At 26.0% G+C, this 27,285-nt stretch overlaps 1 protein-coding gene across 2 annotated transcripts in view; it reads left to right on the top strand.

Annotated features, from left to right (window-relative positions):
• The window catches only part of LOC105359179 (formin-B), a 49,468-nt gene extending 22,657 nt beyond the window's left edge, over positions 1–26,811 (top strand). Inside the window, exons 4-7 of one of the 2 annotated variants that reach the window (XM_011495690.1) lie at positions 9,145–9,441; positions 14,976–15,215; positions 21,160–21,309; positions 26,477–26,811. In XM_011495690.1, coding sequence (XP_011493992.1) covers positions 9,145–9,441; positions 14,976–15,215; positions 21,160–21,309; positions 26,477–26,542 — 753 coding nt within the window. In that variant the 3' untranslated portion in view covers positions 26,543–26,811. The remainder of the gene's footprint in view (positions 1–9,144; positions 9,442–14,975; positions 15,216–21,159; positions 21,310–26,476) is intronic. The other variant, XM_011495691.1, reaches the window with a different exon arrangement.
• The last annotated feature ends 474 nt before the right edge of the window (positions 26,812–27,285 follow it).

Here is a 27,285-nt window from a genome sequence, read left to right on the forward strand (position 1 = left end):
TTCCTGACGTGAAAGCAGCTTGTAGTACGACGTGCGACGTTTTCGTCCGCTCCCAACTTTTTCGCCTCTCATTATTCGTGCGCTTCGTAATCGTCGTTTTTCATTTGGTGCCATGCGAATTCGTTAAACCTCCGATGATCCTTTCAGAAGCGGAAGAAGAACGTGACAACATCGTCGCCAATGAAGTTCCTTTTCTTAATCAGCGCATGTCCATATAACATTTTCTGCTTATTCGCAGAAGCATATCTGTTGTGACTCGAAGCCAACACTCGCCAGAAATGACTTACTTACAGCTGGCCCGCAGTGCATTATGTGGTTAGACCACTTTGGTTAATTATAAACGATTTTTCGGACTCTAAGATTTTTACATAATGCCACATTTGTATTAACATATTATCTAATATATATATATATATATATATATATGGAACATTTTCTAATATTGTTAAAATAAACTATTCCACTGTGTAACTAATAAATATATCACGCATTATAGACCCAATCGGTCAGTAAAAATAAATAGTTTCCAAGGTGGACCTTAACTTAAAATTTACACTTTTGTAAAGTAGGTCAGAGAAAACTGGATTGCTATGTCTGACAGAATTCTTTTTCTTTAAATAGCTCCATTTGAATCGAGTCTTACCTCATATAATGAAATATATCGATTTTCATAGATTGACGAGCATCGATTAGATAACTTATTCCATTTGAATAATTTAATAAATGAATGTAAAAATTTTTTTTTCATTATTACCCATATGTATATAATAGTACAACAATCTCAACTATATATTATCACATATTGTTTTTCATTGGCAAATAATTCTTTAATATTTATTATTATTTTCTATTATAATTCGCCTTTAAGTATACATGTATATGATGATAATGATAATGTTCACTACACACTGCAATATATTTGTATTAACTTTTAATTAATATAATTTCTTTCATTATATCTAGCTTATCGACGATATAGCTTTTAATGAAAAATGTTATAATTGTAAAAAAAAATCTTTTTATTACGTATTGCATATATTATCATAGCAAATTATATTTACTATAATTCTATAGAAAATAAGGAATAAATTTTAGAAGTATGTTTCAACTAGCGTAGTACTCTCTTTTTATATTAATTAAATTTTTAATTTACTCATTTATTCCGAATAAAAAATAATCTATAATATTTTAATTTTATCCAAATTTTTCTACCTTATTTACAACTTATATATTAAACTTTTACTAAAGCTTATTATAACTTATGTCAATATATTATTTTTATACTTGGCATTCTTATACTTGTAAATGGTTTCAACAATTACTTATTCTAATTCGTTATGAAGTTAATATAAATTTGGTTTTTCGAAATTTCTGACGTTTGTCAATTTGAAATTTTTTAAATCCATTAAAATAATTGCCTTCTTTATCTGAATTCTTATTAAAAACTACTATACAGATTTCGACTATTTTGATGCAAATAAGTTCAATGCTTCGCATTTTATAAATATGGTGCAGCTTTCTTTGTTTCATCAGCCAACGACCAGTAATAATGTTAATGGACGATTATTAGTTCTTTGTGTAGGAAGCGACGTTAAAACGATGTAAAATCAGCAAGGTGCTACATTGCGTAATTATAGTTCTTCGAGTGATTTATTTCTCAATTGTTGTCTAAGTTCATAATTCCATTTTTAGATTCTTACCAGGCATCAAATGAAATTATATTTTTATAGTGTATTTATTATATTACTGAATATTTATATTGAATATATTATAATCCATAAATGTATCAAATAACTTACAAGACATAAAAATCCAAATAAATTGGTTATTTTTGTTCGAAAAAATATATTAAGCAAAAACATTTAAAAAAAGAGAAATCCATTTTATTATCATTATTTATAGAATCTAACTTTTTTCTTTATTATATATTGATACAATTCATTGATGTAATACATTAGATAGTTATTTAATGTGGATAAAACGAGCTAGTTACTAACTATTAATACCTAATACTTTTAATTCTATAATTTCTAACTCGATAATGTTGATTTATTCAATGAAAATGATTACGATCTCGTTCCATTTGAATTCTTTAGTATTTGGACGTTTCGCAGGAGTGATTTTAGTAAAACTTTCTATTATAATACTTCTATACAAAGAACTAATAATTATTATTTGATTTATATAATAAATATTGTTGGCAAGGTATTATGATTTTGCATACTTCTTTTTTAATTTTTTTTTAAATTCATGCAATGCAAGGATATATTAAAATTTCAAAGGCATACGTAAAATTAGTCAAAAACGTTGATATTTTAATATTTCTTTATGTAAATACCTGTTTGTTCTAATCTATCCTTTTATCTAAAAACTATTATATTTATATATTCATAAAATCTATTTTAGACCGTAATAGAAGATAACATTAATATAAATATTTATTTCAAATGCAATTTATAATACGCAACTTCCATGCATAGGACTATACTATTATTTTTGTAATAAAATCTTAAATATCAATAAATTTTAATTATTTTATAATGTAATATAATTCATATACTGACATTATAATGGCATTGTCACTATGTGAAATAAATATTTTCAAATTATAAGCTTTTCTTAATAATTGAAAACCTTTTGTATAGTAAGAGACATCACTTATATAAATATTGATATATTTCATGTTAATCTTGCAATTTATTTGATTAATTTATAAGAAATAAAAATATATTAATTGCTCAATTCTAGAAAATTTAGGATGTATAATTGTATCCATGATATTAATTATAGTTAATTTGATTCAATAAGTTTAATAAAGATTTTAACAGTTAATTTAAAGAAAATCTTAACACTACTTAATTTTAAAGCACTATATTATTCATTATAATAACATATATGTAATAGAATCTTCAAACATTATTATAATAATAACGAAGAAAAAATGACAAATGTATAAACCTGTTTCTTATGTTAAAGCGTAAAAGCAATTCATATGCAATTTCCTCAACATTCTAGTTTACATGTTTAAGAAATGGGGAAAGGTAATCACGGGATTATCTTCGCATGACAGACTTTTCAGTTCGAGGTTATATCGCATCATCTTATTTCATCATCAACGAAATAAAACACATGCTATTATCTATCATAAATCAAACTGGACATAAATATTTTTTATAATTATTGACGTGAAATTCATAGGTTTTGACATCAATATAATAAGGATGTTATTAGGAGTTCGATTTTCAAATACAATTTATTGCCATTGCTAAATTTATTATTCAAAATTAAGTTGCATTAAAAAATTTTATTATAATATATGTAGATTTTGATCAAAGAAAAACTATATAAAAAAATAAATAAACAATAAACTATAATATTCGTATTTAACTGTTTGATTTTATATTTTTCAATATTCAGTGAAATTATCATGTATCAATAATTAAAAAAAAAAGTATTTCTCTTATATCAATAACTAACATTCATATATTTAGTTCTACAAAATATTATATATATATATATATATATATATATATATATATATATATATTATATATATACTAATATCTATTTGACTAAAAATAATATACTTTTATTGCAAAGTGGAGGTGTAGTATGGTATAGTAAAAATACTGGATATCTTTTTGGCAAATATATTTTATATATTTTTTAAAGTAAATGAGTTTATTTATTGCAAAGCAATATGCTCAATAGGATTAGGTGAATAATTGCAAATTTAAAAATAAAAACATTTGTTTTATTATATCAATTACATCATGTTTTCTTTTATGCGACTGATTATAGTTTGATAATCAAACTACACATTTAATTTTCTTCATTAAAAATACTAAAACAAACGATGCAATCAACTAATCAAAATTGAAAATTCAAATTCTTTGGCACTCTATCTTCTTCTCATTCTTCTGCATATATACATCGTTAAACTTTAATTACTACCATTGTACGCACAAAATCAGTCTCTCTAGTGCAACAAACGCTTTTTGAAAAAGACAGCCAGGGGGCTCGTCCCGTCATACAAGAGACTCGGCTATAAAAGTACCGAGAAAATATATTTTCTAGATGATCGATGACAAGGTGAACATGGTAGTTGGCGAAGTCTTTAAAATCTTCGGACCGGTGATCGTCCAGGGTATCCTTGGAGGTAATAGGAATGCTGGGAATAAAACAGAGTCGGGTACAACGGTCAACGTCAAGAATCCCTTCGACGAGGAGGACGACAAGACTGGCAACGACTTCAAGAGCTTTGTTGATGACGACGATTTTTTCAGTAAACCCAAAGACAACGAAATTTCCACCAAGATAGCGTTTTCTTTACCCAAGTTAAACAACGAAGAAAATTCAAAAACGACGACCAATGTCAGCGAAAAGGCTATAAATGCAACAAGAATACAAATATCGACAACTACCACATATATCGATGAGGTATCAACGACAACAAGTGGTGAAAATGTCACGGAAGTCCCAGTAAAAGGATAATTGCAAGGAGTCACAACATGTTAGGCATTTTCCTCTGTACAGAAGACTAACAACCGACATTTAAAAATACTTGGCAAAAATCTATTTTTTTTTTTTTTTATAAATGATATCAGCATTTCTTTCCGAGTCGTTCGTTTCTAAATATCGCTGTATATAAGTTGGTAGTAAAAACTTATATTTTAAAACATATTTAATATTGAAAATTGAAATGGATTTATCTTTAACAGTGGAATCAGTTCGCTATCCAATAGTGTTCAATATCGACATATTCACACAATGTATTAGCTTATTATTAAAGGTTTTATTATAGAGATAATTTATTTATTTAAATATTTTATACGAGGGGCTAATTATGATTTCCTTAAAAAAAAAAAGAAAAGCTTCACACGTTTCGTATTAAATTATTATTCGAATTATTTATATTAAATGATCGGGCCAAATAATATTTAGAAATTATCTTATTTATAAATAATAAGTATATAATTTACAATATAACTTTGAAAATTAATTATTATGCAAATATTTTTAAACTCTGAATGAATAAAATAACAAAAATACATTTAGTCTATGTTGAGCAAATAATTGATAAGATCATTGATTAAAATGTAAGAAAATCAATTTAATGATATAGAATTTTGCAGCAAAATTCATAATCAAAGAATAACCAAGAAATATATGATTTATATTTATAGGATTTATAAACAATTTGTATTGAGATAATATATGTAAGTATATTAATACATATATGTACAACAAATTTGTTTAAAAATATATTCTTGAACTTTCTATTGTAACAATTAGAATATACGAGTATTTAGTTTAATATTTTGACATATTATAATTTAAAATTGGAGTACATTTAGATAAGGAACCGATATTTTTTCACATTATAAAATTATTATTATTGTTATGCAAAAAATCATACTAAATTGTGATAAGGTTCGTGAACTTATTTTTTATCCTTTAATAAATTGCGTATATGGTATTATTTTTTCAATTCGATTGATATTAATTACATATTTTTGGAAAAATTAATCACTTGTAAAATTTTAGTACTTTTGTTAAAATTAATTTATAGTTGCTTTTTTCCTAGTTATTTTAATATAGTTAGTTTAATATGAAATTATAAATTTAAATCAACTTTTGATTGGTATGTATATACATACATTATATTTTAGTTAAAAACATCTCAGGCATATTCTATTTAATAAAATTATTTAAAACAAGACGTTTAATTTTTCTTATAGAACTATAAAATTTACTTATTTCGGACTGATAATTTAATTATACTTATACAACTAATCTATACTTTTATAAGGAGTATTTATTATTATACAAGTTAGTTTTGTATCATTAGATATATTATTTACTAGTTTATATACAATTTTAAAATTACTCTATAATATTTGAAAAATTTATTTACTAATATTCTTTCGATAGAAATTATTTTTATATTTTAGCATTTTAATCTTGCCTTATTTTCTACGTACTGAAAATATTTTATTCCTCTGGTACAATAGTTTAAAATAATTTTATATATTAATAAGACATATATTATAATTTAGTATAAAACTGATCGTACAATTACCGACAACATTAATTGTATTAAATTATTGTATTAAAAATGAGTCATCATTATTATTAAATAATAAATGAAACTTTTCAAAATTAAATTTTGTTCTAATATCGATAATAGAATATACTACACAATGTATTTTTATAACAATTATATTGATTTATATTTTTAAGCGTTAATTTCATTTATATTTAAATTACAATTGATATCAACAAATTTTAATTTACCAATATTTTGATCCTTGCCAATAAATTCTTCATTATAACAATGTACAATAATGTACATGAATACACCGATAATTGTAATGATAATGGATAATATATTTTGATAATCCATCGAATTTTCGAATTATCTATGTAACCTCATCTTTTACATTTAAAATTTCGAACGATGATGTTTATATGAATACATATAGTCTATAGTTATATTGAATATTCATTAAAAACAAAACATATTTGTCAACACTTGTGTTGACCGAACTTTTAGAACTTCGGTATATAGTTAATAATAACTATATATAATGAAAATAGATGTATAAAGGGGGAGGATTTAAATAAATGTCTTAAAGGTATCTGGACTTCTCGGAATGAAAAAATATAAAAATTTGAAAATGTTCATCTTCGTGGTTAGCTGCTGTCTACCTCATATGCCTGGGGATGAAAAGAAAAATGATGGACACGTAAGGAGCAGAGTAACACTTTTTTAAGGCGACAACGGCTTCTATGAAAACAGCCCAAAGACCAGAACTATACATGGTTTTTATACAAGAATGTAACGAAAATTCTCTTATGCTATTTTTAACTTTCTGCCTTTTATTCTAATGGTCGTTCATAATTCATTCATGAAAATATGAATTCGATCTTTTCAATTTATCCTTTTTTTCTCATCATTATTTGTCACTCAAAATAGTATACATACTAGTATTTAATATTATCTATTCTCATATATATATATATATATATATATATATATATATATATATATACACCTGAATTTATTTGCTAGTTTAGGCTTACAATTACAAGAAGAGCAGTTTTATTAGTTTCATTGTTTAGATAATTATTTAGAATTATATTTTTTAATAATTTCACAAACTACATAGAGAATTGTAAGTGAAAATTTTATATTATTATACTTTATTTTTAATAATATTCTTCAGACATATAAATAACTATTTAATCGAGAAGCACCATCATTAAAAACTTTTTTGCATATAGAAAAAAATTCTCCATATTAATAATATTGTAATAAAATCTATTTACTGAACTTTACGATTGGTTAATAGATTGTGACGACGTATTAAGTAAAATTTAGTCCTAAACTAGCAAAAACTAAGAAAAATTAAACATGACTATCAGCCTATCGCCATGATCATTCTGCATCATGTACTAATCGTGAATGTATTCTATATTTACACACGATTCATCTTTTCAAAATTTGTCAGGATTACTTTTCAAACTTATTTATAGCTTAATCAAAAAAAAAAAAAAAAAAAGAAAAAAAGTCTATTTGTCATAGACCATATTTATTAGAATATATTGAATTACTATTGTAAGGTTAACAAATTTATTGAACGACGTTTTTGTCTATTGTTAATGTGATTAACGTTTCTTTCATGCTCGCCTATTGTAAATAATTTTTTTTTATGATAATTTTACTGCTAATTATTCACAGAATAGCCTTTAAACCTCGATACAAATTTTTATTTGTAATTAATCAGAATTCTATATTTTCTTTTTAACAAATTTATTCAACTTTCATTTATTTTCCAGTAAGTTTTTTATGAAATTTTATTCTTTATTTCGTAATTATATGTCATACATGCTACATACATCAAAGCAATAGATTTTTAATCCAATTGTCAATATTCATTCTATGAATTATCACTTCATACTTCCACAAATTCAAAATATCATGTGGGCTTTTTCTTTATGCTTTTTCTAAATGAAATATGCCACTATAATTATGTGTTTGACATTCTTAGCTTAATTTGTCGCTGAAAATAATTAAATTATGAATTGAATAAATTTTAAACAGTAGGTAATATACTAAGTAGTTAGTCGATAATAAGTATCTGATTATTTTTTAATATGAAAAAATAGCTATCTGTACGATACTACAATTATATATTCAAATGTTTAAGTGAAAACGAATATTCATAATTGTATATATATGAAAAATATATAATAATTTTCCTATAATAAATATTCAAAACTTACGATTTATATACTAATCATTTCATAATTAATATTACTTTATTTAAAATGCTAATGATAATATTTTTAATGTTTCTTTTTTTTTTGCAAATCTTTACACTGTTGCCATATTAAAAAATATAGAATCAAGAATCGTAATATTATCATTTTAATAGGGTACAAGTTTTTAGTATCGAAATTTCAGCTAAATAGTCTTTCAATTTTTATTAATTATTATATATTTTTTATAAAAGAACTATGAACATAAAATACTTTTTAATATGTTCACTTTAAAATTTTACAATTGTTTAAAACTTTTAAAACATGTAAAAATTTAACTTTAAAGTAATGAAATTTAATTGCCAGTTTTAAAAAATAATAAAATTGTCAATGAAAAAAATTTTATTATAATGAATGTCATTCGCACTTGCAAACTATTTTACACATGTACACAATATATATTTTCCAGCACATATTTCACTCTATATGTTACCGACAAAGAAATTCCATTCATAATACACGTTACTTGCCCATCTCGAATTTAATAGCGAATGAAATTCCATGCAACTATTTCTTTCTCTTACTGCACATACACCCCCCCCCCCACACACACACACACATACACATATATACATATATATATATATATATATGTGTGTGTGTGTGTGTATGTATGTACGTATGTATGTAGGTATGTATGTATGTATACAAGTAAATATACATACGCGCATGCATACATATCCATGATTATATATATATATATACATATGTATGTATGCATATTTATCTGTATATGCATATGTATTTATGCGCACGTATGTATGTATGTATTGGAGAAAACATACATTAATGAGAAAAATTTATGGATAAAAATTGCAGGATGTGAATCCGGAAGCAAATGAGAATAACCAAGTAGTAAGTGAAGCTGACAGTCAAAAACGCGAAGAGTCCCAGAATAACGAGGTACGTGTTCAGTTCGCCGACGAAACAGCAAATTCGAAGGTAAACGAGGCTAGCGAAGGTGAACTTGCCCCACTCGAAGAAATTGAGGCCAACGACGATGAGAATCGTAACAAAAGGTTCCTCAATTTCGGTTTTGGCGCGTCGGGTGCTAATAGTGGCGGTGCTGGCGGAAGCGGCGGGGGCTCCGGTAACTTCCTCTTCGACATCATCAGGGTAAGTCGATCTATACAGGATTTTTTTTTACAGTCATTCGATTTTTACAGCTGATTCATCATAACAAAAATAGCGACTTTCTTCATTATATCAGCATAGAAGTGAAAATAGCGACAATGCGGTTTTTATCATATCTAGAATAACATTCGTTAGATGTCAATTCGTTATAGATTTTTCTTTGTGTTCTTTTAAAGCATACGTTTTAGCCAAATTCAAGATACAAAGGATACTTTTGTATAATTTTGACAATTTATTGCCATTAAAGTCACAATTACAAGTTTAAGAAATCAAGAATTTAAACTTTTCGTTGAAAATATTCTGAATATTTTTAATTATTTTGAATAGGAAGTTGGTACAAAATTCATTAACCTGTTTTGCATTTTATTTTTATTTATTTAATTTATAAATGTATAATATTATGTACTCCAAGTATATAAATCTTTATCGGCAAATATTTAATATTTTGTTCAACATTCCTTGAACAATTTATAGTTGACATATTGTTTTAAATGGAAACTCTACATTTAATCTATTTAATAATTTTTTTCGATTATGTTCGATTCGAAATTTAGAAAATAATTTGTCATATTTCCCGAATATATAATTACGAATTTTTAATTTAACGTGCTTATTTGAATTGACCATATGGTTCCTGAAGAACTTCAATAAAATATCTGAATAGAACAGAAACGATAAAATGTTCAGTATACCTTATATTTTCTAAAATACGAGCAAAAAATGTTGGCCTATTTGAAATATTCTTTCCTTTATTAAAATCATTTTAGAAAAAGGTAGAATGAAAAATTCCTTTTATTGAATATTATATACAAAACTTGGAGTAAATTGATGCATCCTAGAAAATCAATATTAACAATCACTTCTGACTTCTATAATTAAACAAATTTATGTTAATATATTATATATGAAAAATTATTAAATGAATTATGCATCTTAATATATTGATTGTGAGAATCGCATTTGTTAGGTATTAAGGTTTTTCTATTTTATTTTACAAAATATGAATGAAACTTTGATTAATATGAGTTTTGATATTATTCAAATGCGATAGCGTTTAATTGTTACTCTTCATTAAAATTTTTACTATAATAAATAACGAAATTGAAACCAACTAAAAAATCATAAAAATTTTTAAAAATACAGTAAAAGTATAATCATTCTTAAATTTAAATATATTATAAAATTATTGCAGATTGTCAACGTCTGTTTAAATAATATTATAAAATAATAATGATTACTTGGCAAATTATATAATAATTCCTTAATATTAAATTGAACGGTTTTAAATCATTAATCAATAAAACTTAATTCATTGTATAAGAAATTATTTTAGACAAAAATCAATTCGAGCGATTATCTAGAAAGTATAAAATATTATCACAACATTAAATACGCAACTGATTTCTACGAATATTATTATATTTACTTGCTCGTCATTATGAGGAATAGAAATTATTAGACTAGCCTACTCTATCGAATTATAGACTTCTTAAAACAATGATATCCAAATTTTCAGTAACAATTTATAGATTAAAATAGAAAATAATTAAAGTTATAATTTAATAAGTTATTATTGAATCTAATAAAAATCGTTTTATACAAAAGTGTAATAAAATTTTGAACTAAATGTAAATTACGCATAATGGTACATACGTAAATGATAACGAGATCTGAATAAAAATTGAACTACAAGTTTAAAAAATACTATCTCAACTTTTACGACTTAAAACTGCCTGAAATGAAAGAAAATATTTCAATTGAAAGGAGAAAGGAATAAATTAGAATATATAATTATGTCTTTCGTGAGTTTATGAAACTTATTGTTTGAATTGAGGTAACGCGTGACAGCATAGTAACGAGGCTTTTTTTAATACAAAACTTGCCTAGAGTCTGCTCTAAATTAAAATGAAAAAAATTCGCTTATTTTAACTTCATTATCGTTCGTGAGTATTATTAACCTCACGAATGCAACACAATCACGCTCTATCGCGCATCGAAGGCATTAACGTCGCGTGCAGAGAAAACGTGCGGCCATTGCCGCCGACAGCACTTTTCCGCGTATTATCGTATTACAGGCGCCAACGGTCGAATGGCCTGCAAGTCTCAGTAGTAATAGGCTGGCAACGGTCCGCCCTTGTAGGTGAAAGTGCACGCGTTCGCGAGCCCATAAACGGTCGGTCCTCTTCAAGGTTTCGTCAAGATTTCCCTCACGTTTCACTTTGGATGATGCCGCTTTATGCAGCTTTAAATATTATTAACAATGTCAGTGGCTGTAGAGTACATCATTATTGTTGTCTCTTTACGACTCTACTATTCTAATTTCATAATTAACTGAGTTGAAATTCTGACTCTGCTTTCGTCTTACAAATATCAAATGCCTTATAACGACATTTATATTTCGTAAACGTAAAATTGTACATTCTTATACAAATGCGCTTATGAGCAATGAGTTGCTTCAATTGCAAAAATAGCTCTGTGCGAAATTAGTTTCGAAACTCATTTCAGATTCGGTATTGAAATAAGAATAATATATACGTGGATAATAGGAATTTACTTTAGTTTATAAATAATCATGCTTTAGCATATAAAATCATACATTTATAATAAATGATAATATATAATTATAATTATATTTTTATTCTTTAAAATTATTTCGATATTTTGCAATTTAGATGCTCGTCTATATAGAATTATTTAAATGACTATGGATCCTTGTACCAATATTAACTTCTTTCAAAATAATTAAAAAATTAATTGTCTTTTACTTATTTTATCAATTTTTGCAGGCAACGTTATAATGATAAAGAAAAATTTATTTTGTTGATACTATCTTGTGATATTTCTTTAATGTGTCATGAATATGTGTTGAATATATAATAGACATTTCAACCTACACCAAAGTGTAAAAGATACTATCGCTGGTGATAACGATGACGATAACGATATTAATAATAGTGATAATAATGTAAAATCCATTCAATTAGTAATTATTAAATTAAAAATTCTTTGTTAAAAAAAAAAAAAGAAAAAACTAGAAACTAGATAACGTTATACTTCAACATATATATCTTATAAAAACTGATATATATATATATATAACTTTGTAGTTTATAAATAAATAGGAATCGTGAAGAAAAGAGAATATAATAATATATATGTTATATAATATTTTATATCACATATATAAACATACATAAACATTTTTATTGCACACAATTTGCGCATGATACAAATTGATATATTATCGGATATTGTTAAAAACGTATTCTCAACAATATAATTGAATAATTGATAATGACTAATGCAAAAAAAAATTATAGCGTGTATTACGAACTTACATAAAAATACAAATGGCGCAAAACTAGATTAATTAAAGCTATGTTCTTATGATAATTGCAAAAAACATTCTCCATTTACATATACTATTATAACGTCATCAGAAAGGAAATATCGCAACGAATGAAATGTACGTAAATACACATATAATTTTTATACTACACTGCCGGTGATTGGCTAGATAACTTTTCGTGTTTTCTTTTCTGGTTCGCTTATTTCGCTCTCGTGCAGCCTTTTACCGGTATATACAACATTCTAAATTTATCGATACGACAGCGTAAAAATTGCAATACTGTGCATTGGTAGATAATATTAATTTAATCGGAAAAAAATTTGAAGTCTATAATTTTTTCTTACTACTACTGCATTTAGATTCTTGTAAATAGGTGTAAGAAAATTGCACAGAACTTTTTAAAGTTAATAATTTATAATTATCCCACAGTTATTCATAATAAACTAGTCGTAATAAATAGAAATATTTTTTATCGATAACACGCCCATACAAACAAAATAATAAGAACAGTAAATAGCATAGACTTCATACTAAAATCTGTCAATCGTTGTTCAAACTTTTACTAATTTTTTATAACACCAATCTATCACAGCAATATTAAAAATCTCATCATATATATTAAAAATGTCATTGTATTCGAATTAAACATACAAAGCAAATTGTTTGAGAGAAATTACAATAATTCATTTATAAAAAATATTTTGAAGTACTGTGTAGGATACAAAAGCATATTGAATGTTATATATAAATATTATAAATATTATAAAACTTTGATTAACTTACTTACTTTTTTATAGTTCTATTTTTGCAATAAAAATAAAGTATTAATAGAACTTTAGTAAGATATTAATAAATATCAGAGATAGACTTTTATTATGTAGTCAATTTATCGTCCACATAATTAAATTAATAAAAATAAAATTTATGTTTACTATAAATTGTTTAGTGCTTAACGACTATTTATAACATTACAGGATACACATTTTTATAAATGTACTGAAAAAGTTAGTCACATTTAATGGAATTATATTGCGAAATTATTTCACTCGAATTTCATACATACACTGAAAATGAAAAGGAGAAAGGTGTCTTATCGAATACAAAAAAAAGTTTTATATATATTGTGTTTTAAATAAAAAAGGCAATTGTTTTTCAATTATGTAAACAAGTAATTATAGAGACAATATAATTCAGAATGTAGCATATTGTTTTCTGTTTGGCTTTTTTCTATATTTAATGAAACTGACTTAATTGTTTGAATTATAATTAAGAAGCGTAATCTATTTATTACAAAAATTCAGCTTCTGAGAAATCATAGAATGTGTTATTTATTTCTTTGCATAATTTCTAACTAGGAAGCTACTATCGTAAGATAATATTGTGTAAAAATTTTGTAAATTATTTGATAAAGAAATCAAAATTTAATTCCTATATATAGATAAGGAATTACATAATACTGTATAGAAATAAGTACACATATATGGAACGATACATGTTAAATTATCCAATTGAATGCATACAAGTGTATTTCTAAATTAATTGATTGTCTTTGTAAATTAATTGTATGGTATTTTTTACATTAATATTGCAATAATCGAGCCCAAACCAGAGACAGAAGATATTTGTAAAGTGTTAGTTGTTTCAAGATATAAGAACTTGATTTACACTATATTCGATCACTAATGGTTTTATGTACTCATACGAACATTAAGTCCACATGCATGATTACTTCAATCTATCGAACATTACATTGACTTGACAATCCACGCTAACACATACATATATAACCCCCTCCATACACACACGCACGCACGCACACACACACACACGCGCGCGCGCGCGCACACACGATTTGTACAATTACTTTAAAACAAAACAAAACAAAAAAAAACAAAAAACAAAACAAAACAAAAAAAAATTGCGCGCTCTGATAAATTATCATAAAGCGGATGGATAAAGAGCGGTATACCATAGGGTGCATGGCTCCGAAAGAAAGAGAAAAAATATATGAATAGTGAGAGAGAGAAAGAAGTGCTGAGGGCTCATGCCCGCAGAATCGATAGTTGCGTAGGATAGGCGGGAGCGTAGTAGCGAGATAGCGAGGAATCCCGATGGAAGCGAAAAGGAAGGCCAGTGAAACGAAAAAGCAACCTATGTATATCCGTAGCAAGCAGCGGACGGCGCGGCGAGAGCCGCGGGTACGGTGTACCGGGTGGTGGCCGGCACCCAGAGCCTCGGGCTTGGTCTGAGTGCGTCGCGCGACGTCGGCCCGGCCTCGGCCCCGATGATGCCCGCCCCGGCCCCCGGCATGATGCCGGCCGGGATGATGCCCCCTCCACCGGGGCCTCCCATGATGCCCGGGATGATGCCGCCCCCGGGGATGAACGGAACCGCCATGATGCCACCGGTACGAGGAGCCCCGGCGACACCTCCCACGACCACCTCATTGTATCTCTGAGGCTTCATACACTTCATTTGTTACCTCCAGCGTCGTTATTTATTAATCATAAACCACCATGAAGCTTATGCCACTACGCTCATTCGCGCACTTCACTTGCGTCTATGTACTTGTCGACTTTTTTTTTACTTTAGCCTTTCTTTTTGTTTATTCGATTCCCTAACGGCCTTTACTTTCGTCCATACGTATTCAGTTGGTACGACTTTGATGCTCAGTCAAGCGATCATTAAGTGGTCTTAACTTGCTTAATAGTAAGTAATTTTTCATTTTCGAATGAGCATTATAAAATTAACTAGTTTACCGCACTGTAGATTCAACTGCGCTTTAAATTTTGCATTTATTTGCAAAAACACATCGCATCCCATACACTTATACTATTCTTCTTAAATAATTATAACAACTATAGCAATAAATTTAACTACGAATACAATAATTAAACAACAATAACAAACTTAGTGTAATTGTTATATTTCTACTATGAAGTGTACATGGCAAAACCTTTCAACAAACATTACATTATTCCATATATTAGCTGGTATTATTTTATTTTACTTTATTTTATTAAATATTTTACAATTTAAACTAACATTATAAATATAACAAACGGTATAGTTTATTAATGAAACAATTACTACTCCTATAACTGTAATAATTCTATAACTGTAATCCGTGTAATAATTATTTGATCCGCGTAATAATAATATCTTATCTTACTGAAAATGCGATACAAATTTTTTAATTTTTTTAATATCATATAAATTGTTGATTTCTAACCAAAACTCTTATTTGTACATTATGCGAATTAGAATGAAAATTTCGATATTTATAACTATGACATTTTATCAAAAAACACTAAATTTGGCATTACATCAGAAAATTTAATGATTATATTAAAAAAAAAAAAAATAAAAATATTATAACTTTTAACATTGAAAAGAATTGCCATTTGCATTAAAACTGCAATATCTGTTGAAATAGTAATAAATAAAAAAAATAATATCCAAATAGTTAAACGCTATTTAAGTTAGTATTATGTAGAATTATTATTTCACATGTCATAGTTTTATCGAATATAATATGATCCTATCAATATTTTATTATTCCATAATATTAACACCAAATACAAATTATTAACCACCAAATATTAACAACAAATACAACGCAGGAAAGTAATAACAAGTCGATAATACTTATGTATAAGGACTTTCGACATCTCTGTATTAATATAAAAAATATTTTACAGCCTCGACAAATTCAATATATGACTTAATTTATTAATGTTTAAAATACTTACTATACAAAAATGTGTAGATGCTCATTTTGAAATAAAGAAATTCAGAAAAATAAATAAAAAATTCTATTAATTTGAATTATTAAAATAAAATATATTCCATATTGATATAATCTTAAATATATTATTTTGTCCAATAAATGACATTTTCATTTAACTGTTTCTTCCTCAGAGCTTTAACAAGTACTTTTTTAACAAGTACTATCCAATAATATTTTTCTCATACAAAATATCAATAATTAGTTAATAATAGCTTATGGTGCCTATAAAAAACAAACACTGTTAATTTAATAAATACTGTCAGGATTCTAATTGTCCTATAATCTCTTTAAAGATACTTAATATACGTGTGAAATTATTAGCATCATTATGTACTTATAATTTAGAGAATCATTTATGTTGTGACACATTAATAAGCAGTTAAACTAAAGAAAAATTCTAAATAAATACCTATCTTCTAAAGTATAAAATTAATTAATTTTCACTGTACCAACTATTATGTATTTTCGAATGTAAATGTTTTATATGATTATTATGATAGAAGTATAGCAGTATTAATTATCAAAACATAAATTTGTTCCACTTATAATTACTCAATTTTAATGAAAATTAATGCCATTCACTATATTATTACATAAGTTGGAATAAATAATGTTTGAAAATATTTTCTACTGCTATTTTCAAATATATTTTTTTAAAATTAATTTTTTTATTTGGATTTTTAACCTTTCAGTGACTTCATTATTTAATCCTTTTAAGTAAGTAAAATTTAAATTATAGTTTTTTACTTACTACTAATTATTCATTTATATAAATTCTATGTTATTTTTTCCCATATAAAATATTTCATATTGAATTCTCAGTAAAAAAAAAATGAATATTCTTTTAAAACTTTAATTAATACATAGCAATATATATATATATATACAGTCTTAATTTTTATAGTCTAATTATTTAAAATCATTTCCATGTATTTCACGTAACTATAAAAGATGCTTACGATTAATAGAATTTTAATATAAAATAGATGACTATAAATTAATATGGTATTTGTCTAAATATTATTTTATTATTTCGTTAAATGTAAAAGACGTAATTAGTTGCGTCATTAATGGAAATAAGAAAATCCTCGATGACGTTTAAAATATAATTTTCCTATTACTCGTTGTTTGAGATTCATATGAAAATATTTGATTTACAGTAAATAATAATATACTTCTTTAAAATTGAAGTGCAGTAAGAAAAAAGTTTAATCTATTCGACAAATAGACGCAAGAAAAAGCACATATATTTATCGCTTCATTCTGTACTGACTGTTTTATCTCAAAGCACCAATTGTTTATCATTTAACGCACATTAACATCACGTAGCCATTACTTATTATTCGCTGCACTCATCTAACCTTATAAAATTTCACTCACCTAAGCACCTACTCGCCTCGTCTTTGATCACCTTTTTTTTCACTCGCATAGACTTTTAGTGCGAATTATTCTAAATCAGACATTTTCTTCCAAATTATCGATGGAAGATCAATTTCAGTCTCTTCAACTGTCTTTACAATACTTCTACTTTTTACTCGACTTAAACTAATGCGTCCCTACATTACAATCCTTACTACATATTACTCTAAACCTTTATTATTATCTATGAATGTTTTCGCTTTAAATTTCATTTACTATTTTACTCCATTTTACTATTTTTCAATATTTTCAAATAACCTGATCTGTGTGATTACTTCTCTTCTCTTTTCTTATTAACGATTAGCTAATGAAAATGTTACGTTATTTCTATAAATTAATTTTTTTAATAAAGTAAGTCTACGTTTCCGTTGTTCTATTCTTATAATGTTTTAGTAAATTTATGAATAAAATAAACAATTATACAAAATGGCTATATAGAAAAGTATACATTTTTAAGACTCCCCCTTCCCCCCCCCCCCCCCCCTTTTTTTTTTTTTTTTTTTTTTTTTTTAATTTTCGACTCAAATCTCTACCTACCACCATTCATGTTTAAGTAGCCTTTACTACTAAGTGTCCTTAACTGTAATTAAACAAGTATCATCATATCATAAAGTAAAAATAATCAGTCCTTTATCTTCACCTCCACTATGCCAACCACCAACGGTCCCGACGCCACGCCGACTTATCACGGACTTAAAATAATGACATAATTGCTGGCCAAATGAGAGCCACGCAACGAACGAATGACGAACACGTTTTCGTCACTTGGTGAAAAAAAAAAAAAAAAAAAGAAAAAGAAAAGTACGACGAGTTCTCATATTCTTCTTAATTGATTTCATTATTAACTTATCACGCCGTGTCATTGCCGACTCTCATGATACTTTTGCACTTTGTATTTTTAGTAATGTTGTAATTTAATGTAGAGAACCTGTAGATAAGCGACTATAGTATAGTGCATTATAGCCACTTGTAATTTGCTGGTAGGCGAGTCCGCCGCGAGTTTTCATTTGAAAAGCTTCATAAAATTTTGATTTCACTCGAATTGCTTGAGCATTTCAATTTGATCGTCTTAATGATTAACTATTTGCAGTGAATGTAACTTAGTCACGGTTGTTTCGTCTGCCAGGTATAAATCATCTATTCGTAGTGTAACAAAAGTACGAAACATATTTTGAGTAACGTCACAAATTAATCACAGCATGTTGTCCCGTACTACGGGGAGGTTTATTTGACAGATATTTATCTATTTAAAAAAAAAATTCAAACCTGTCGCGTACTTCATGCTGTGGCTAAAATAAGTGCCGTACAACTCGAGAATATCAGTATGCGCTGCATAGCACTCGTAGAACAATATGTATTTGAAAAAGTCTCATGCACATATATCTTAAAGAGAGAGAAAACGTATGCAAGTTAAAAGTACTGTAGTCGTAATGATGTAATAATTGGTTTAAACTATTTATGAATGAGAATGTGAGAGGGCTTTTGTACATCATACACGGGGACGTTTTTTTTTTCTTTCTTTTTTTTTCTTCTTTTTTTTTTCTTTTTCTTTTTGTACCACAATGAAGTATTATATATCACGTATGTACAGGAGCAAAGTCGTAGCGATAGGATCGATGGAAATGTATTAGCAAGAACAATAAAAAGCAAAGTACTACCATTTATAATCATAGAATGTCGTAAGGAATGGGAGATATAAGCTGTTTTTTGCTGTTGCGATCGTTTGTATTTTTTAGTTGATATTATTGTTATTGTTGTATTGAGCACCGTAGTGTCGGGAACGCTGGAGCTGGACGTGGAAATGCAGTGTGCGTACTCTAAATCAGTTTCGAAAAAAAAAAAAAAAAAAAGTAAAAATGTTCCTTTGCTAACTTGTCGTAATTGGTATGTTTATTCTTGAGGAAGTAACTAAATTTCGGTGTCATTTGATCTTACAAAGATCATTGAATCGCATTTTCTTATTAACTATTTGTGTCTGGAAATGTAAATAACTAACGATGAAAATAACGACGACATTGGTAAAGCATTTCACGTAGTTGAATAATCTCTATGAACTTTCTATAATTATATAAACAATCTCTCATGAATTATCAATTATTGTAGTACATATTTTTTGGTAATTTATTATGCTAATTTTACAACTACGCTCAATGTTATTACCGATATGAGTTTGAAACGTAAAATTTCTCCTGCTAAAATACTTTTACGAGTTTCACTCAAAATCTAATATTAAATAAGACAAAATTAATTAAAAATTCAATCTATCTGAAATAATAATTAGTATCTCACGCATTGTGATATTTATCGAAGAAAGAGATATTAATAATAGTAAAACTATGAATGAAACGATTTAGTTTGAAAATATTTGCATGATTTTGAATTACTTTTCTACGCGTATCTATGTTTCCGACAATTGTATGAAGTGTCAACTAACTTTTCAATTAATTTAGAGTACGTACCTCATAATTATGCATTACAAAGCTCTACTCTTTACCTACCGCGACAATTCGATCCTGCATCGCTTTTACAGTTTTATTACAATTCTATGTTGTTTTTTACATGTCCAGCAAAAAAAAAAAAAAAAAAAAAAAAAAAAAAATCCCTGCTTTGAAGAGCAGTAATTGCTTATTTCCTAGAATTTCCGACATATGACACTTTTTTTGTAAAACTGATAATAGACCTTATATCATGGCATATTTAAATTTCTTCGTGGGTTTTCAATACAATCAACATTAGCTAATGTAATGTATTCTTTAACATAACAGTTATTATTATGCAATAGTTATATCTAATTAGTTTTTAAAGCTCAAATTTAATCATAAATATTGTAATCCAAGTCTGAATTATGAATATCGTATATATTAAATTTGAAATGTAAATAATGTAATTATATATAATAATAGTAAAATATAGTGAATTTGTATTGTAAAGTAGTGAAAAGTAAAATAATCTCATAGCCTATTTTGGAAAGATGAAAATGAAAAATCACTCCCGTAGATTAATATGTCTGAAATTTACGAAAATTCATATGCCTGATTTTCAGTTTTACAAAAAACTTACATTAAGATCGTCGAAATTTTCGGAAATTGTACGGTAAGGAATAGGTAAGCGAGCGAATACTGATGCGAATCGGTTTTTGCAGCTGGTAGCTGGAAGTGGTAGCAGTACTAGCGATCCAGCAGCTGGAGCTCCAACTCCCGGACCTCTGACCGAAGCTGTTCCTGGACCCGTCACGAGACTTTTCGTTATCGCCAATCGAGGTATTTCCAACCTAATTCAGGACCTCATTCTTGTAAGTACAAGTTCTATGTTCTCCTTTCTATTCATTATTCATCTACTTGACAATCAGTGTTATTCAACCTCTTACAATACGTACATTATGTTTCAAAATCATAATACTTAGCTTCGATATGACTTAATAAACTTGTGAAATTTTACATCATCGGAGGAATTAATTGTAATTACAATAATTTCAAATAACACAGCTCCCTAATTTTATATATTCACATTGTATATATTTTTTCTGGCTATTTTAACTTTATCAGAATAATATAATTAAGAGATTTTACGTTTAAAAAAACCTTCTCTAGTTAATTACATATTAATTTTATATCAATTAATTCGTACATGCTCAAACTTTACTATTATTCACTATTATTTATTATTAATTATTATTATCATCGTCATCATCATCATTTTTATTATTATAAATTATTATTATGATGCATATACATACATAAACACGTAATGTTCTTAACACTTATCTTCTAACTTGCCTAACTTGCATTCTAAAAGTAAAAAAGATCTAATAAAATAGTGATTTTTCTCTTAGCGCATTTATTTCATTTATATTATTTAGAAATCATAAAAGTTTTTTTATTATGTTTTATAAAATTAATTAACTCACATTAAATTTACGAAGAGTTTCGTATGTACAAAATTACAAAGAGGACACATAAAGAAAATAGGCAACTCGATAAAAACGCAATATTTGTAGCTTGTTAAGCATTTAATAAATACACACATGTTGAACTACTGTGACAAATACGTACATACCGGACTTAGTCATAAAAGCATTTCAAATTATTCCACGTTTCTCTCTTTCACTATTTTCCTTTCTCTTTTATTTTTTTTTTTTTTTTTTTTTTTTTTTTTTTTTTTTTTTTTTTTTTTTTTTTATACTTGCATTTTTTTTTACTTTTGAAGGAAAATTTAAGAATCAATCAAACATTAAACTCCCAATAAAATAATGAAAAATTTTACTATTTTTACTATGTTAGGGCTATCACAATTATTATTTTAATTGTTTTAATTATTTTATATTAATCAAGAAAATCCGAATAAATTCATTATAGAATTTGAAAGTTAGAAAGCAGAACACACTTTTTAGTCGCTTACTTTTAAGAAATATTTTCAAATCCCAAATAATTATAAAATATATATTGTGTAATAATATAATTAATGTACTTCTTTTTCTGATATTAATAAGTGGTAGATAAATGATTCTTTGCACGTGTCTTTCAAATTACTCAACATTATTGAACAACATTGCTTATAAAACATTGTATTAAAAAGTAAATAAAATACGATCAAATTCAATAAATTATTTTATTTTACCATATTTTCAAATTTGCAAACCGATTGTCTAATATTGTATAATTAGTATGGATGAATATAATTTTATAAATATAGCTCACCTAACTTATTTTTACAACTATTTAAACGTCAGTTATATATTTCTTGTGAGACACTATCGTTAATTATACATCTTATAATTTTCACGTAAATTTATGGCATATTATTTAAATATGAAAATTTTATCCGACGAATTCTAATAAATAATATATCTAAAGAAAAATTTTAAAACACTATATACTTGTGACAATAAGATAAAATAATAATAAAATTCTTAATAATCATATGTAATTATTGAAAATATACTTTATTAATATTAAAAGAATAATAATGAAAATATTATAATAAAAGTTAATTTCATAATTGTTTTTATTTTCTATTATATAATTTTCTGAATAAACGAAAGTACTTCGATTAAAATTATCGATTGGTAAAATAAAGTCTTTAAAAAATCATGGCTTCATTTATTCATATTACAATTTTCATAATATTTTTTAGAATTTAGATTTTTAATTTTTCAAATTACCTGAATTAAATTTATCAATTTATTCTTTCGACTTAATTAAAATTTTTTATTCAGTGTTATTTAAATGTTTGAAAGTAAATAAATCCCTTCATATTATGTAATATGTCAATTAAAAAAAAAAAAAACTTGACTCTTCAAATTAATTGATAAGTGATAGTGTCTTTCGTCCTATACAGAATTCCTTTTTATGACGAAAAAAATCCATATAAATCTTATCAAAGGTAGAAATACATATAATTATAATGAAAATAGCGTAATTGAAATGGAGATTTCCTTACAATTATTTTAAACAAAATGATCCATACATATGTATGAAAATCAAACATAGGAAAAAATTATTCCAATTAATGCCTTTCAACATACTCTTTGCAAGCAATTATGTTTCGATATATATATATATATATATATATATATATATTTCTCTCTCACTTTCTCGCTTTGTCACTTATTACCGCTTCATTACCTCTAAATCTTGCATCAAATGCAGGCGCTCGCGAGTTAAACTATCAACCTGATAAAATAGATCGGGTTAAGCCGCATATTCGAAAGGTCATACTTTGATAGAATGATATCTAAGCATCAATATAAAAGTAAAGGCAAGCGTGCACGGGCACCGATAAGTTACATAAGTTCAACGACGGCTGGACAGTAGGAGTCGAAAGCAAAAATTTATATCCGCGCGATACTTTCTCTGCGAAATAGCGCCCGAGTGACCGAGCGACTTATGCAAGGCGCGTTCGACTCGTGGCACGCGCAAATCCAGATCTTACCCGCGGCCTTTAATATTTGAGCGGCCAAGAGCTGAATGTAGGAGTAGGTATTGAGAAAAGAAAAATGCTATTATTTTATTTATGAGGCTTACAATTATTCGTTAATGTTTGACCGTGTGGCGAAAGCCGTCTACAATTTTTAAACTACGCGCTTGTATTGGGAGGTCAAAATGAGTTTTACAGTTTCATTTTATTGGCCTTGTATGAACTACATGTACTTTCACAATTTGCATGTATTATTATTACTTTTTGCTCGCTTATAATTTTTCAATTACGGTGAATGTCTAAGGCAACATTTATGTCTCACTTGAAAATACCCATATTCATTGCATGCTTAAAGTGTGAATACTTAAAAAATTTTTTACATATTTTCGCTAACATTAAAGATAGTATAAACAATTTAATTTAAAGGAATAATAATGACCGATACTTGTAATAATTACTATTATTCACTTGTATGTTAATAAATTAGCTCGGATTTAGAATTTCAAAAACCACAAATTCTTCGATTCATTATAAAACAATTTGTGTTTGACTATTTTTATATCAGATAATCAAAATAATTAGTTAATTTTTCAGACATTAATTTTGTATACGCTATATAATCCTGTAGATTTGTATCTAATTTATCTGCATTAACATTTAAATGAAAGTTTTTCAAAGGCATTCATTAAATAATATTTACAAAATGTTTATATGTACAATATCATATTAACACTTGAAAGTACTATAAGAAAAAAATTATGTTTAATTTATATATATAAAATTTGAGCGTACATATGTACGTACCAATTGAAGCATATACGTAATTGAAAATTTTATACACATTCTATTCCTATAAGAACCGTAATTTAATTAGTGTACACTACATTCTGTTTATTACTAAAAATCTTGATAAATTATATATTTATTGTATTTGTTTTAATTTATCTTTTGTAATCAATGGTTTTTATAATTAAAACATGAGTCCAAAAGTATCTAACAACAAAATAGTCCTTTATTATCAGTAATTTCTATAGAATTGTATAATCTGTAACAGTACATGCATTACAAATTCATATCATAACTTTTACTTTTAATTAAACGTTTGTGTTTCAATATAATAAATACACAGATGTTAAACTGCATTATTTTTTTTTTAAATACATGATGCAAAAATGATAATAAGGCGTATACTTACTTCCCGAATGATTACAGCGAGTTTTTTTTTTTTATTTTCTAGCAAAGACTATAAAAATTTATTCTTCCTTCCATATTGATACAATAACAGTTGTTAAATAGAAATTATTCTAGCGAAAAATTTATTTACGCATAAACATTAAAAATGATTTTGTATTTATTTATTAAAATATGCATTGTAATGTTTAAAATTTCAATACATAACGATTCAGATGAAAATTGAAGTTTCCCGTATATAACTATCTAAAGAAAATTAATGAATTTTACACTAATATATTTTCTTCTTAAATTAGTAAATAAAATTGATTGTAAATTAAAAAATTAACGATAATTTAATAAAAAATTGTTAAGAAGATTTTTGTGCATGCAATTTTATCAGTATTTTAGTATGCTTTACTTTAATTTCCCTTCTTTCAGTGGTTTTTGCTAAGAAAATATATTCCGATTTCTAATAATGATAAGGTCTAACGATTTCCTCCTCTTTTTTCATCTTCTTTCCATGAAGTTTTAAATTACTAATTTCTATGCTATATATAATACGCCTTTTCTTCGCTAATTGAAATATGGAAACTCTGAAATAAAACTCGCACTGTCTATAATCAGATGATATGCAATTATTCTTTCGTGACAAATTAAGTATTATGCAAATATTATAAAACTTAATCCAACTAATAATGAAAGAAAATTGAATTTATACTTTATTTTTAAAAATTTTATAATTGAACTTAATCTTTTTAGACATTTGTTTTAAATTTGTATATATTTCAATTAACTAGATATTTTCTGTACATTAATGATAGTCTACTTAACAATGAGGTTGTTATTATATATATTTATATATATATATATATATATATATTAGTAATTTTATAATAATTATTCATATTTATTTTATACTTTTGTAACGATTTCAACTCATTAATTACATATTACAATTAATTGCAATATAATAATTATATATAAACGATAGATAATATAAATAGAAAAAGTTTAAGAAAAAGTTATAATATAAAATTTAATTTAATTTTGAACTTATAATTAAACAGAATATTTTCAGAAATACATAATTTTAAAATTCTTTTTAATTGGCAAATAATCTTGAATAGTTTTTGTCATGTATGTCATATAATAAATATATAGAATCCATAAAGTTGTGATTAAATATGCGAAATCAATCAAACAATTTACAGAAATAATTGAACATAATAAATTTTTCTCACAATCACTTAATATTATAATAAACTTTTTTAAATTAAATTTTTGAAAAAACAATTTTCTAATAATGTTTTATTATGTGTGCAAAAGTATTTGAATAATGAGAAAAAACTAATTGAACATCAATTTTTTAGCGCTTGGCTGCAACAAGTGAACGCATCGTCAACTTCAAGGCGCGATTGATTACTTCCATCATCTAGAATCACCTGAGTCCATCTCTAATAAATTTCAATAATAAGCCCATGAATAACCACAAAAATCTGCAGCTAATAAGAAAAAATCGTAGCTTGTGAAATAATATGAGAGAGAGAGAGAGAGAGAGAGAGAGAGAGAGAAAAAGTGTTCATGTGCAGAATTAAGAAGTCACCAAGTAATGTAAAGAAGAATCATCTTCAATGAGTTTGTGTTGGGGATTGGACCACGGGAACGACGATTCCAACGTTATATAAGAAATATTATAAGTAAATATATATATATATATATATATATATATATATATATATATGTGTGTGTGTGTGTGTGAAGACGATTGGACAGAGGGTATACTTATTATATTCTCAAATGCTCGTAAAGCATGACGTTGCTCCTTGTGCCCGTGAGATCCAAGTGAGGAAACTGTTCTATTTTCTACAATGAAAATTAACCGAACACGGAGAACATTACAGCAATTTTAAGCCTTTTTCTTTTATTTTCATTCGTAAAATATACACACATATATGTGTTCATATATATATATATATATATATATATATATATGCATTCATATTTATGTGTGATATACTTTTTATTATCATTGTTTAATAAATTTTACCTTTACTATGTGTTTCCTTTTCGTAGCTTAAAGGAAATTATTTTGATTGGAATATTTAGAAAATTATTTAAAAAATTAATATATATAGATATTTTTTTTATATAATTTTACTAACTATACAATTCGGTAAAT

Source organism: Ceratosolen solmsi, unplaced genomic scaffold (genome assembly GCF_000503995.2).
Source record: "Ceratosolen solmsi marchali unplaced genomic scaffold, CerSol_1.0 scaffold11, whole genome shotgun sequence".
NCBI lineage: Eukaryota > Metazoa > Arthropoda > Insecta > Hymenoptera > Agaonidae > Ceratosolen > Ceratosolen solmsi.